A 15,733-nucleotide genomic window follows, 5' to 3' on the forward strand; every position below is an offset into this window, starting at 1 on the left:
AACCGTGGAGATACCTGAAGGCTGCAATGAAAGCAACCTGGGCCAGGGTTCTATTACAGCTGAGCAGAGCCACAAGCTGATCGCCTCCGTGTCACAACGCGTTGACGCTGGAATTCATGCAGGAGGCGGCTCAGCCAAGTTTGGAGTGGATAAAAATAAACATGTTTTTTAGTAGTAACACATTTCTGTTCAAAAAAGCATTTTTGATTTTATGTATTATGATTTTCTGAGAGACAGAATTAATCATAATTAACCAAATTTCAAGAAATTAAGGCTTTAAAATATTCTATTTGTAATGAATCTATACTGTGTATATGTTTCACTTTCTGAAATGCGTGACAAAAAACTATTGAACTTATTAATGTTATTTTCATTTTTCGGGTGTGCCATTTATTAAGAGACGGTTATCGTAGAAACCATGACAAGAGTAAACAGAAACAAACATTGAAGGACAATACAAAGATGCAATGTGTTGGTCTCCCTACACCAGTAGGCTGCTTGTAGAAAAGACAGCTAATATATATTGAGGCTGAATATCCATCACAGACAATAAGAATAAAGCCTGATGTCATTGGTACTAATGGTCAGGAGGCCTGTGTTAGTTCAAGATTAATAATGCTCTCCTCTTGAAGCACATCAGAGAAAATGATACAGCTGCTCTTCAATTTGGACAGTTTTCAGATCACGTCTCCAAAACAATGTATTTGCACACAGCAACCACAGGGGGAAAAATAGAAACAGTTAAAGTTCTACAGTACTGCTCGAGGTCTTTCCATTCAGGACAAAATCATCTTCTGAGAACTTGACATTTAATTAACAATTAAAATCCTGACCTCTGTAATCTCAACATTTTTTTGCACTTTTCCTTAGTCGTTAAATAAGAGAGAAAGTAGACATGAACACAAGCAATTAGTGTCTATGACAAGTCTATTAGTGTGCGGAGTAAGTACTTGCTTACATACATTTTTCATACATGTTAATGGATTCATTGTCCTGTGAAACAGTTTGTGATGCTTTTCTTTTTTTTTGACTCCACTGAAACCAGGAGTGAAACAAAGCTGCATATGCATTGCACAATATTATGTGCAGGCACACAAAGACACACATACACACACACACTGAAAGGACTAAGAAACCATTTCAGGCTATTTCGATGATGCAGCAGAAACTGTAATTGATAAACAGGTAGTGAGTAATATCCTCCACACACACTCAGGCACGCAGACACGCATTTATTCTATAAGGGTGCAGTGTGATTATGGCTCCGGTTATTTGCTTTCACTGACAGTCATGATGGCCCAATTACCATTTTGCCTCCTCTTTTAACACCTCCACCCTCGTTCCTTCTCTGGTTTCCTCTCCTTCTACTTAATTCTTCCCTTCTCCTGCGTTCCCGTCTTCATTTTCTGACACGGCGACAGCAATATCTGTCGACCGTGCCGTTGACCGTTTAGTAAATAGCTCTGTCTTCTCCTTTCTGGCTCCCTCTCCTCATTCTGCATCACCATGCCATTTGTTGAATAATGCAGTATATCTATCGTTCAACAGTTGGGAAAATATTACGCTATCTTTGCGTCGCCCAGTGAATGATTTTCACAATATCCATTTGCCAATACAACCTCATAATCATCTCATCTTCTCCCCCATTTCTCCCTTTCTCTCGCCGTCCCTCTCTGTACCTCTTGAGCCTTTTCTCTGTTGCTTACCATATGATTTCCACTAGCTCTCTGTCTGCTATTTGTTGTTTAATAATCTCGTATCCATGTTGTGCGTACACATCCATAGGCAATTTTCTGTGGAGGTGATGGAAAAATCTATTACGCCCTCGAGTGTGTGTGCGCGCGCGTGTGTTCGTGTGTGTCAAAGTGGAGATGGGACCAGCTATTTATTCTGAGGACTGAGTGAGAGGCAAGTGGTGGTTATGTTTAGCAGGTTACGACTGTGTGAATGTGTGCATTTGAATGCCCGTTTCTGTGCACCTGTTGGAAATTTATCACACTCCATGGTGAAATATGTACCAGTCAAGTAGTGTAGTAGTGTAAGATTGCACATGATTGGATTTGTTCTGAGCAAAAATAGAGAAAAAGAAGCAACCCCGGGCTTGTTACGGTTTCGGTTGTGGTGCTGCATGTGGGATGAATGAAACTTCAAACTCCAGTGTAGGTAAGGTAGGCAGCAATTTAATTCAAATTGTTTCATGTTCTTCCAGTAATGTGTTGAACAATGTTGTTAGAGCTACTATTGAATAAGGTTGGATTGCACGGTTGGTGGAATTAAAGGTTGTATAGAGGATTTATATTTTCGCCAAATGGCAAGCACGTTGCAGCTATGATTAAGAAAAATTGTCTCAAGTCTACACGTGAAAAGGTGTTGATAGCGGCAGCAGAGCCTAGCATGGGTGGAGCGCGTGAGGGAAGGGGGGTACGAAACAGGCGTAGGAGCGTGACAGTTACGCTACAAATGTAGAGAGGTTGATTGACACGTTAGAAAACCAATAGATAGCGAGGCTACCTCGTTATTGATTGGCTAAAGTAATGTTGGTTTTACAACTTCCAGAGTTGATTAATGTCTATTTTCTTTTTTTGATCACAATAAAAACAAAAGCTGCTACAGCTTAATAACGCCATTTTTTAGCTTTAATTAATTTTTGTTAGTAATAAAGATCTTCTATACAACCTTTAATTATAACATCTATATATACATTTTAGGAATGCAATAAATCCTGGAACACATGTTTCAATCTGATAGTTTTGTTTTGTTTTTTTTTGTTTTTGATAAAAATTATATACTACATCCAAAGTCTTCTATCTCTTATATGAAAAAATCTGGTCTTGTCCTGGTTAACATTGTAGCGTCCACAATCGAAAACCTCCATTTTACACCAGATGCGTTGCAAGTCCCTTGTGGCTTCATTGCGTCGTGTTGCGTCTTCTGCCGTTGCCCACCGTATGCGTTGCAGAGAACTTCTTGTTTTCATCATTACCGGTACGTATTAGGGCTGCACGATTAACCGACACCGCATCGAAATTGAGGTTTTAACTACTGCGGTAACCTAACCGCACAGGGCTGAGGTTTTCCAAGGCATTTGAGTGACACACCTATCCGCCAATCAAAACGTTTGAGTCTCACATTCCGGGCCACCGGCCAATGACAATATAAAGCAAGTATGTATGCACTGCACTGCTGCAGCGAACTACCTTCATGTTGTTAACAACAAACTGCGGTGTCGTGAGGAGCAAAAAGTTTTCAGTGTGACTCATTCACGGTGGTAAGATGGCTGAGATGGCAACAGAGGAGGGTGCAGAGCAGTCGGTTTCAAAAAAGAACTGTAGTTCAGTTTAGACTTACTTTGGGTTTGAAAAAAACAACGTGGAGCAAAAGCAAGCCAAATGTAGATTGTGTCGTCGTGCAGCAGCCATATCCAGAGGAAACACGTCTAATTTGCACCAACACCACTACACAAATAGGGCATTAACAGAAACGTCGACAAGTCGTAGGTTATTCTTTCTTTCACCCGATCACCCGGCAGCTCCAGCCTTCATCCAGCATGTGGACGCGTTCGTCTCTCTCCATGAAAACATGAAGCCAAGACCAAGAATGTGAGGGAAGATGACCCAGAGTAGGATTACTAAACTGATTGTGATCTAAGAATATTACAGCAATAAGTTTTATTTTTTTACCCTTTATCTTTAGAGGCTAGCGAGTTCTCTCTCTCTCTCTCTCTTTTTTCTTTTCTTTTTGTTGAAGTTGGTTTCTGAGTGGTGCCTATTGCGGTTCTGGTTTTTAATTTCCATTTATTTCACGTTGAGAACTGTTGTCTCAGTAATTTTCTGTGAACCATGCAAGCAAGGCCAGTATTGAATTACAATTTCGTTAGCTTTGGGTTTTGATTATTTTGTTATTTAGTTCGTTAAAACAACGCACTCTTTTTTTCCAAATGTGATGCAGACATGCATGGTGGCGTCTTGGCTGCCGCTGCCTGAAGCTTTGTCAAGTTAGTTTACATTATGTGTTATTTATGTGTCAACTTGAGCAAGACCATGTAAAAGTAACAAGAATTTTTTCGACAATTTTAGCAGTTTTCTGCATTTCAAAGTAATAAAATGTGAAAATTGCAAATCGAATCACAGTCGCATTATTGGCCAGAAAAATCACAATTAGGTTTTTTGTCAAAATCGTGCAGCCCTAGTACGTATGATATATTGATATATTTTCAACTATTAGCCTTGCCGTAGTGCAGACGGATTCAAGGCATTGTGGTTATGGTAGTTGATGTTGACAGTCTTAGATCAGCGGACAGCTGATTCTTCGTCAAAGTTCTGTGCACATATTAATGAATTGTTAAACGGCTACCTGAGTCTGTATCATTAGACCTGTTCAAAAAATCCTTATCTCAGATTTTTATTCTGTACGGCCTGATTCCCATTCTCCAAGCTCTAAAATGTCTAAATATACCAATTACATGTTGCTGGGACCATGGATACGCCTGCCACAAGAGCCATGAAGTTGTATTATTGACTCCTGATCTATCTTTTTCTTCATTTTCATACCCTAACGCCAAACAAAACGGCAAGAAGTCACAATTTCTGAGCCTGTTCTATTTATTTATTAGTTTATTACTTTCTCTATCACTCTTGCCCTGTGTTTAATCTTGTGGAATAGTTTGCTCCCTCCTCTGTAAATTAGTTGTTATCAATGCTCCATAGATAAAATTGAACTCGGTTGATGATCCCTTGTTTGGTGTCCGTGTTGAATGTGCAGGTCTGCTCACTTAAAACCTAATCACCAAAATGTCAAATCCAGTAAGACCTTGCATTTTGCAAAAATTCTGAGATGACATTAAATGGCACTCTTTCAATCAATTTAATTGTGTGTATATACTCATTTTACTTCTTTTTTCTTGTATTCAATTGTTTAATGGTTTCATTCACTGCGTTTTGTGAGTGTTTGTTTTATCTATTTTGTTCACTGTGTTGTGTACTTTACTTATGTTCTTATTTCTGATTGTTTTGTGCAGTTATGGACCCCAGGAAGACTAGTTGTCACCCTGGTGACAGCTAATGGGGATCCCATCTGTAATAAATAAATAAATAAATAAATAAATAGTAACTGCTTTTCTGAACTGTACTGGGAAAAGTAAATATAACCCAACACCAAACTGAGCAACAGATGGTTGCAGAGTTTGGATTTTTTCAATAGTGAAAGCTCTTGATGTCCTTGTTTTAGAAAAAGTCTGAGCATGAAAACCATATTATGAAGGTGTTTTTGTGAAACCAAGCAAAGTGAAGGCTACAGGAATAGTTCAACACGGTTTTACAAATTTGAAGTTTGAAGATTTGGCCAAGAAAATTTCAAATTGCAGTTAGAATTTTTTTTTTGTTTTTTTTTTTTTTTGCTTTCAGATGTTTCAAGTTCATATATTTTTTTTTAAATAAAAAAAAGAGTTCATTCATTGTACACTACGTAAAAATACATAATGACACACTAAACCTTTTTTACTAGCATAGTTCTCAAGAACTTTCAGCGTAGATCCACTTCTAGCATTGAGAATATGGTCCTACACATTTCCCAACTTGTAACAAAAGCCATTCCCATAAAAAAATAAATCAATAAGAATAACCTACCGTCACGTACGTGGGCTGTTATGCATAATGCTGACTCTTACTGAGAGTGCTGCCATTGCTTCTGTCTTCAGAAATTTGGACTTTCTTCTTTTGCTTCTTCTGAAATGAAATGACTGAGAGGTTATCTTCTGCATCTCCTGTTGGACTGAGAACAAACTGGCTTCCACCATGCCTTTCAGGTTGAGAAATTAGTCATTTAGCATTTAGTATCCAGAAGTGCTCCTTCAAGCTCTCAGACCTGAGATGGTCTCTTGTCTCTGCAATACAAAACGCAGCTGCACAAGACACTCCAAGACAAATTATATTTTATACGTTGGATTTATATCAGCTTATTTAGAATTCTTGAAACTGAAAACCTTATGCATTGTAACTTCGTGAATGTTGATATTTTCAAAATACAGTCGTGTGTGCATGGTTGGTTAGTGTTTCGGTAATGTTGAAAAAATGTAACTGTCTTGTTTCCAATCGTCACTAGAGCTTTCAGACAGCAGTCATCCTTGCAACACATAGTAGACAGCAGCATTTTATAAAACACAACAAAGAAAAACATTTTTGGAAAAGAACATCTGTCCTTTTGTGAAACCAGGTTGCTTTGTCAAAATGTTCATCCAAAAAAGGAAAGTGAGGTGGCATATTTGGTGTCAAACAAGAATACGGCATTCTTTGAGCTGCTGAACTGGCAACTGTATTGTCTTGGTGTTCTTGGATTTCACTGCTGCATTTCACACAGTGGATCAAGAACCTGATCTCTGGCTTGGAGCAGTGGGTCATGATCACGGGCCCTGAAATGGTTCAGATCTTACTTGGCAGATCAAATTTTCAGCGTCGGCCTTGGCAACTGTGTGCCCGCCACTGGTTTCCTGTCTTATGGTGTTCCACAAGGTTCAGTTTTTGGTCCTTTCCTGTTCACTTTCTGTTGATTTCCCCTTGGATCCATACTCAGAAAACAGTGTTTCTTTCCACTGCTCTGCAGATGACAGCCAACTGTATATGAATCTTAATAAAAGTCACTCTTTCAGTACCACATCAGTGCTTAGCGAGATTCCTTTAAATCCTTTATAAATAAAGATGGATTGAGTCAAAATGGTGAGGATGACAATAAGATGACAGTTCATTTCAATATTGATAGATAACAAAAGAATATCGTGCCACCTCTGTGCATTTCTACCAATGGGATTACAATAGTCCGAAAAACCTAATTGTGCAATTTTATTAAGCATTCAAAATACAATTATTTATAGGAGACAAATGTAAAAGATTCTGCCTGTGTTTAGCTAATTTTCTGCTGTCTTCCTTGTACTGTGTTTCGTGTGGCTGATCCCCAGGGTACTTCTGAATCGAGTCTATAATTGCCAGACTCTGTTGCTGATCCAATCGTCAATGATGGATCACGTTTCTCCATTCCAATGGTCCAGGTGCAGAAATCGGAAATCTTTCAAGCCAGCGACAGCTGTTCCCATTGTTAGCCACCACTAGCAAAGCTTTTGCTGGCAACAGGAAACTGAGGAAGTGAGGTGGGATCTAGTTGAAGCTAGGCTGCATCTGGACCCAAGGAAACCTTGGAAAATGATTTGGCTCATTCCTCCAAGACCCTGTAAAAATCTTCACATCTGTCCATGAGTTCATTTTCCCATACCTGCAGCAGAAAACATTAGGATTTCTTGCTTTCAGCCCGTCATCCTGAGCCGTCCTCAAGCGCTCATTTTCCCTCCAGTAAACGAATCTGTGGTGAGTCCCTGCCAGCTGTGGTCTCTGCCAAAGGTCTAGTCAAAGAGGCTCGCTTCACTGTGCATGGGGCCATTGAATGCCTGTTCCATCTCATTTAAAACATTTGCACTTCAGGAATTTACCCTGTCAAAGGAGCTGGACTTCTTTTATCACTTCAAACTGGCAGCATAAAGACGATCACTCTGCATTCATTGAACTCTTTCCTTTAGGCTTCACTTATTTCAGTCAGGACTCATGGAGGACTTCCTCCCATGTTCAGGAACTGCTTTGCATGTCATCTGGTGAGTAGAGTTACACACTTCCTTTGAACTTCAAATGAGTAAATAGGATGCTCAGATTCTTTACACATCCTTTGAATCTACCATCCTGCTGGCCCTGGCTGCTCTTTGTAAAATAGATCTGTCTTTTTATCGTCAATATTCAAGTTGTCTTAAGTGGTAGTCATTGGTGACTTTGCCATCCACGTCGATGCTGGTGTGGATAGATTTGTATCGTAGTGTCTTTTAACTGAATGCCATTCAGGGTTCCACACATTCTACAGTACACACTCTAGACTTAGTTTTTACTTCTAATTTAAATGTTGGTTTTTTATATATACACACACACACACACATATATATATATATATATATATATATATATAGTATATACATATGTGTGTGTGTGTATATATATGTATGTAGTATGTATGTATATATATATATATAATGACATTTTTCTTCTGACCATTTCAGTGTTTTCTGAGCATCTGTTGAATGATGTTCTAAAGTTGCAGAGGACTATGGACCTGGCAGACGTATTTAAAAACCCTTTTTGACTCTCTTTCATCGAATCTTGTCATTTTCCCGATGAACCCCTTTGAGACGTTTCCACTCTCGAAAGGTTCTATATAAGAAAATATCCATTCGTTCATTCATTCATGAATGGATGGATAGATGTTAGAATTCATTCATGTACAAACAAGTCAAAATAGATCGTCTTTACTCTTGGCAGCAGTGTTCCGTTAAGGTCAGTCACACTTTAGAAGATCAAACAGGGAGGTTTGTTTACCATCTCCCAGCTGTCAGTAGCCTACAGCGTGCCAGAAAAAATAAATTCTCAACTTCACATGCAACATGCTGCATTTCAAATCAGGGTATGAAGCAAACATGTCTGAATAATGTAAATAAACACTGAATATTGCATACAAGCAGGACGGCACAGCACACTGTAAACACCAGGGGATTCTTTCATTCCGCAGAGCTCTGAAATTTCTGTTGTCAAATCCGCTCTGAGTTACATTTTGATTTGCTTGAAGTAACAGCACTCCTATCCAGCAGACTTAAAAAAAATAAAAAAATCTTTTCCAAAACAGTATAATTATGAGTTCGATCAATATTAGAAAAGTGGGATGTCATCTGCCAGCTCAAACATGAGAGTTGTCCCTCTGGGATTATATCATCCCCAAACAACAGAATGCGCCGCGGATTAGATCGGGCTTTTTATGAAAGTGTCAGAGTTCATGCAAACAGTGGAGATGGAATTTAAAAGGTGCATTCACAGAAAAGCATGCGTCTTTCAGAGGAAATGTCATTTAGCTCTTTTCAAAATTGTCAAACCATATCAGTTTCAAAAAACATATGTAGTTTATAGTGACATTTTTTTTTCTTCATGGGGAAAACGCTCAGTATTGTGTCTTCTTTTATCTTATTTTCAGCATGCTTCCTGAGCGGTCGCTGTGACATTCTCTCAGGATTCAAACCCAATGGATCTTTTAAGCAACCAACTTATCTGTGGGTCAATCAAAACTTTTACTTTAGACAAGTTGACGAAGTTTAAAAGAAGGAAAATGCTTTGGAAATAGGTGGATGACTAGATAGATGTGGCGTTTAGTTGTTACACACACTCTAATAAGTAGCAGCAGAAGAAGCCAGAGGCAAACATTTAGTAGAAGTTCTTTGAACATTTTTGAAATGAAAAAATTAAGATGAAAATGATGCCACCTCTATGCCCCTATTTTGGAAGACTCGTATCCAGTTGTCTGTGACATCCAGTCATCCGTTGCATTACGAGTCTGTCATCTTTTGAAAATATTGGCTGCCATATGCAGGCAAAATAGTCGGATCATTTGCAGCTCTGCTTGGGGAACGTCAAACCACAAGTAAAATGCATCCAGTGGAAATTCAGCCGTTTATTTCGATGGGGCTAATGCTTGCAGCCATATACATATCTATGCCCATATATCTATGCTTGAAGCTGTAATGGTTCCGCTGCAGATTCGTTCCGGATCGTTCCACAGCCAGAGCAAAATGCCCCGAAGGCTGCATCACGAAACCGAAACTAGTTGAAAAGCAAGTTGATGTGTTCAAGAGCAAAGAAAATGGATTACAAAGATCTTGCATTTGTACTGTGAAGCTCCTTCTCCATTCACAACCACATATGTGACTCAGGATTCTCCACTGTGAGGCAGTTCCACTTGTCTCATTAAGAACATGATAAAACAAAAACTGTTGTCACTGTTTGGAATGTTTATACAGTATGTCACGGATTTTGTAAAGTTTCTTTTAGAATAAAAATGAAGACTGCTTAAATTGTGAAATTTATCGGCCGGTTGTAAAGCAATATTTTCAGTTGCGTATCATTAAAATTTATGTCCTGTCATTTTATTTTTATTTGAAACTTTCCCTATTTTTTATATTCATTTTTTTCCAACATAATTTTATTTATCAGAATTTCTCTTTAGTTTTTTTGAGTACGTAAATGCAAATATTTTTGGGATTTTATTGGTTTTTTTCTTAAAGCGATACTTCAACATTTTGGCAAATTGGCCCATTTAGCGCAATTCCTTAGTCATTTCGAACAGCGTACTTACTTTTTTTGTGAGGGCGAGCTGTTGTTTATTCAACAGCTGTTGTTTACTCAAATACACAATCCAACAACGCCAAAATATTTTGGTGGAAACGTTATAATCCGCACATTCACTACGTTGTGAAATATTAATGCAAAATTACGAGATTGAGTTTTTTATGCGAAGATTGCTAAGACGGAACTACTTACTAAATATGGCGTCTGGACGTAGTGATCTCAAAAGAAAAAGTAGTTCCCAGTGTTTGCTTCAGTGTCGTAACGATACAATATTATTTGTTGGCAGAGGTGTCAAGAAAGTACTTTCCCATGCCATGCTTTTGTTGTGCCCAGTCAGTTAACAAAGGGCTGGGCTGATTGAATCACCTGCAACAAACAGTTCTGGGCCCAGGTGATCACAATCAGCCCAGCTCTTCGAGAACTGACTGGGTACATGGAAAACATGGCATGGGAAAGTACTTTCTTGACACCTCTGTTTGTTGGTGTTCCACAGCGTAGTGAATGTGCGGATTATAACGTGTCCACCAAAGTGTTTTGGGGTTGTTAGATTGTGTATTTGATTAGTTTGATAAGGGGAAGCAAAAATACCATTCACTTCCACTGTGTCCGTCCCGAAAACCTTCCCCAACTCACCTCTGAATAAACAATCGCTCGCCCTCACAAAAAAAGTAAGTATGCTGTTCGCAATGACTAAGGAATTGCGCTAAATGGGCCAATTTGCCAAAATGTTGAAGTATCCCTTTAAGAAAACTGACTTACACTTTTATATTTGTTCTTGTAGTAACTTTGTCATGATTGCTCAGATGTTTAGTGCTGTTATATGTCAGGGCTTCTAAATCCTGGTCTTCAAGGTGCCCTGCATGTTTCAGCTCTCTCGCTGCTTCAGCACTCCTCAGTCTGACATGTCTTCATCTGAAGTCCCTGACAAAAGTCTTGTCGCTTATTCATTTTGTAGAAACAGCAGCTTATAACCTGAGTTTTAATTAATCCATTGGTTTTAGAAATGGCTCATATGAAAGCTAAAACACTCCCAAATTATGTTTAATATAGTAAAATAGATTTGCTTCTCTGAAGAAGCCATGCATTTGTGCAGGTTTACAAACACGTTATAGAGAAATGTCTTTGAGACGATCACAGTTTATCATTCATTTTACAAGGTTGTAGCTTGTTAAATAGTAAGTGGACTGTATTTAGTTACTGAATACAAATCAGACTGAGACTGGGATCAGTCAAAATGAAAGTGTTCATATTTAAAAGGACCCCTTGGGAAAAGGTCAAAAAGGTTGAGAACCGCTGAGTTAGAGAACTTTTTTTTCATCTTCCTAAACTGCTGGAGGAAGAGGGCTTGACTCGGCTACTGGTGGGAAGATGAATGATAAACTTAGGGCCTTGTACATAAATATAACACACATCGGCGTCACTATCTGTATCTGATGTTGACTGGCAATGGTGAAGATGTAACTTCATGATTATGAGTATGTGTATATCCCGATCGAAATCCAATGGACAGTCTGTACTAGGGGTGTCAATGTTTACAATTTTTCTGCGTGTGTAACCGGGATTTCTGACGTGTAACAGGTTACACGTGGCATCAGAGCAGTTGCGCTATATAACCACGAGAGGGCCTTCAGTTTCTCATAATCCCATTAAGTCAAAGCCATTGCAGTAGTTATCAGACAAAAACGTTTATTCTGTCCTCAACCACTGACACAGGCTGCATGTCGAGGGCCACCGTTTCAGCTCCACCCAACAGTATTTCCAGTTTGTTAGAAAAGCTGCCACACAGCGCTCCGCTCGTTGTTAGCTGCCATCGCGTTCCCCAATCAAATTGTATGCAACACTGGCTGTGGCTGCAGGTTTTTTTTTTTTTTAATCAGCGTAACATTGGGGCCCATCTATTTATCATGTATGCGGATAACTGAACTAGAGGGAACATTTAGTTAGCTAATGTTATTATATGAAGCTCTCAGGTAACATCATCTCCTCAAAAACATTAAATATATATTGGTGAAAAAACAACGAAGAGGAGGAGGAGGAAAATGGCGTGTGCACGGTTATTGATTTTTCTAAACGGTTGTGATTTGTTACTCGTTTACACGTGTAGACATTGACATCCCTAGTCCGCACACAGAAAACGTCCGTTCAAGATGTCTTTCTGTTTGCCAGAGCAGTATGGCCTATACAAAATGAAAACTTGCCAGAATTGCAGCATAAAGTACCCTCTTCATGAAGAATTATGGGACTGACTGCAGAGTTACCTTTACGAGTCAGTTGCCTGAAATGGTGTGTTTGTGTGTAATCTTGTGGTGTGTAAGTAATTTACATGGAACACGGCGCTATCCTGACTAGTATGTCACCTGGGAAATGCACGGTGAATCAGTTTCAGGGCTTTACTGCCATTCCCTTCTTGTATTTCTGCAAACATGTTTTTTTTTTTTTTCCCCCCATTGTATGTGGTATGAGAGAGGCTTGGCGAGTATATCGGTCATGTCAACAAGCCTCACTGGAATACCAACGAACCAAAGCATGTGTGCGTGAATCATCTCAGACAGTCTCAGACTGGTTGTTTTCATTACCTTGTAACGCGAACCGTCGGGCTTTGGCGCAGAAGTTTAACGCGCGTCTTCAGGTTAAAGTGCACATGGGGTACTCGCCACGTTGAGTCTCCAAACTACTGTCTCCATCTCTCATTAGGAGCACAACAGTGAGGTATCAGGTATCATTATGAGGATGTCTGAGACTGGTCTTGAATGTTGATTTACAAATGAGCTCACATTCTGTGGAGTCTCACTCCGCACAGATAAAACCAGACAAGGAAGAGCATTGCCCGAAAGCAAGCGGAGACAAACTTTAAGTAAGAACATGCTTATTTGTGGAAAAGTCCGTTTTCCTTTTTATGCTCGATGTTGTTGTCATCACCTTTTTAAGGTAATCTAATCATTTCATTGGTCTTTTTTTTTTGACTTGCTCTAATTGGTTATCACGGTTATACGTCTTTGTGTTGTAAAATCGTCTGTAGTGGTTTATCGTATATTTTAATCTTCCATCTATCTTCTGTCCCCAACTTGAACTGGGAAATTTCCCACTGTAAATCTTTGTGCTTCCTTCACATTATTCCACATTTCTATAATTTTTGTCCAGTTTTTTTTTTCTTTTTTGTCAGCATTTTTTATGCAAACGTCTCGGCTTTTTTATGTTTCACCTTTTTCATAGCTGCCCCTCTGGCTGGTAATGATTATACAACTTTCGGGGGGGGGGGGGGGGGGGGGGGGGGGGAATCAACCCGCTCTCCCTCGAATCTGCAGTTTTCAAGCCTTTTTCCCAGCACATCTGAGTGGAACTCTTGTGATGTTGGAGTAGCTTTCACTTTTTGCCTTTTTCAAATATTTTCCAAAGATGCTCGGTGAGGCTGACGTCTTGTGACTGTGAGGGGAAAGTCATGCATGTCAGCACTCTTTGCTCTTGCCTAGACTTCAAACAGACATGGCACAGCATCACTGCAGGTTTAGAGCAATTGTCCTGCTGGAAAATGAATCCTTTTCCACACAATTTCAAGCCAGAAGGGATGGCATGCCACTAAAGAATAGAGTGGAACTTTTCTTTGGTCAGTGTGTAGTTCATCCTGTGAAAGTCACCAGTTCCTGAAAAGGCAAAACATTCTCACACCTGAACATTTTCATCTCTACTTTTAACTGCCCGCTTCATGCTGTGTTACATTAACCTCTCAGGTTGTGCCAGGTTGGTCTTGCTTTTCTCTTCAGGAAAAAAAAAAAAAAAATGAAGTGATTTGTGGAAACCTTTGCAGTGTGTTTTGGGCTACGATTTCACAATGTTTGATTTTTATCTGGAATTAAGTGCTGGTTAGTTTGAAACATGAGCTCTGAGGTTTATGACAAGTAGCTTTGGCCATTGGCATGGTGATCCACAGGATCTGACTGAAACAATGACTGTAGTTATTATTTAGGTTCCTCTGGGCACCATCCATCTTAAGAAGGAAAAATGGACAACAAAGAGTCAATTGCTCAATCAGTCTCAGTCAATCTACCTTAATTAGATAAATAACTTTGTTCACGTTACAGATTAAACACAATACAAAGGGCGAATGATTCTTCATTGAAGAGTTTGGCATTCCGGATGCGAATAAACTACTTTTGTTGATGGAAGTGTTTGTTTACAAAAGAATGAAACGCATCTGATTGAAAGAAAACCCATATGTAACCACACACAAGAGTGATGTGTGAGTGAGTGAGTAATTGTTTTTTTTGTGTGTTTTTTTTGTTCAGTCTGCACTCTTTGTGGCGTAGACAGCCTGGGCACACCACGACACAAACAAAAACATATGGAGGGAGATTGATGAGAGGATCGGTGCTGTGTTAGAGGGTCTGTCATCACCATGCAGTTTGTGTTTCTTAATGAATCTTAATAACAAGAAAAATTTGTTGTAATTACTTGACTTTTGACTTTTGCATTTCCCATTTTTGATACAGTTTTACTACAAACGCACATTTTGGTTGAGTCCAGCGATCAACCTTTGAGAGACAGCTTTCAACTTGACAGCAGTTCGGCTCATTTTCTTCATTCTCAGACTTATTTTTCTTAAGAACAAGCTTGATTTCCTCTCATTAGCCCCAGGCAGCAGCTAGTCCGCAGTGTAACAACTATGCTGATCAATCACAGTATTTTTACCCATTTTTTGATTGCGCCTCAATTTTCATCTGATTTTTTTTGTACACAATACATAAATTGTGGACATGAGGGCCACTTATGGCTTTTTTTTTTTTTTTTTTCATCTCAAAGGTAATTTGGAGGTGGGAGCACTCACATGGCAGCTATCCAGCAGTTTACAGCCATGGCTCACGCTCCAACCGTGCAATCCTTTGGAAACACGTACCCATTGATAATTATAGCATGGAGGAGTTTGATTTAATGGGCATACGGGTGTGTCTACTCGGGAAATTACATTAATTAAGCAAATCATAAATGTCATTATATAAAGAGCCTCATTGGCTGTTTGATTGCGAAAGCATCGACACCTAGATGAAAAACAATATTATTTTTTTTTTGATAATCAGCCCTGTGATGGACTTGTTTTTAATCGCCTTTCCCTGTAGTCAGCGAGAACTTGCATCAGCCTTCAGCTGGATAAAGGAGAAAGAAGCTGGACAGATAGATGGATGAAATAATTAGCACACAGAGGTGCTTCAGCTCCTGCAGTCGAGGAGCATGGGCACAAAGAGATGACTGAATAGAGAAAGATGAAATCAAAACAGTGTTGGAAGGAGAAGTTCAACAGTGTTTCTGTTGGAGGAGAAAAAAAAAAGAAAAGAAAAGTGAAAATACCCAGATTTTTATATTGCATTCATGCCTCATCTCCACTCTCCTCTGGTGAAGTGAGTGAGTGTGTATCTCATCAAGCCTGATCTGCTGCATTTTCATACCACATGCATTGTGGCCGCTGTTCTGTGCAGGTGCGTTTGTGTGCCTGGGCGAACCGTTGAAAAACCCGTCTGTAGCTTTTTCAGCCTATGAGTCTTGTT

General features: G+C 39.3%; 1 protein-coding gene across 1 annotated transcript in view; it reads left to right on the plus strand.

Annotated features, from left to right (window-relative positions):
- LOC115409809 (CUB and sushi domain-containing protein 3-like) overlaps positions 1–6,154 on the plus strand; it is a 160,823-nt gene extending 154,669 nt beyond the window's left edge. The window contains exon 5 of the mRNA XM_030121087.1: positions 6,100–6,154. Coding sequence (XP_029976947.1) covers positions 6,100–6,154 — 55 coding nt within the window. The remainder of the gene's footprint in view (positions 1–6,099) is intronic.
- The last annotated feature ends 9,579 nt before the right edge of the window (positions 6,155–15,733 follow it).

Source organism: Salarias fasciatus, chromosome 22, assembly GCF_902148845.1.
Source record: "Salarias fasciatus chromosome 22, fSalaFa1.1, whole genome shotgun sequence".
NCBI lineage: Eukaryota > Metazoa > Chordata > Actinopteri > Blenniiformes > Blenniidae > Salarias > Salarias fasciatus.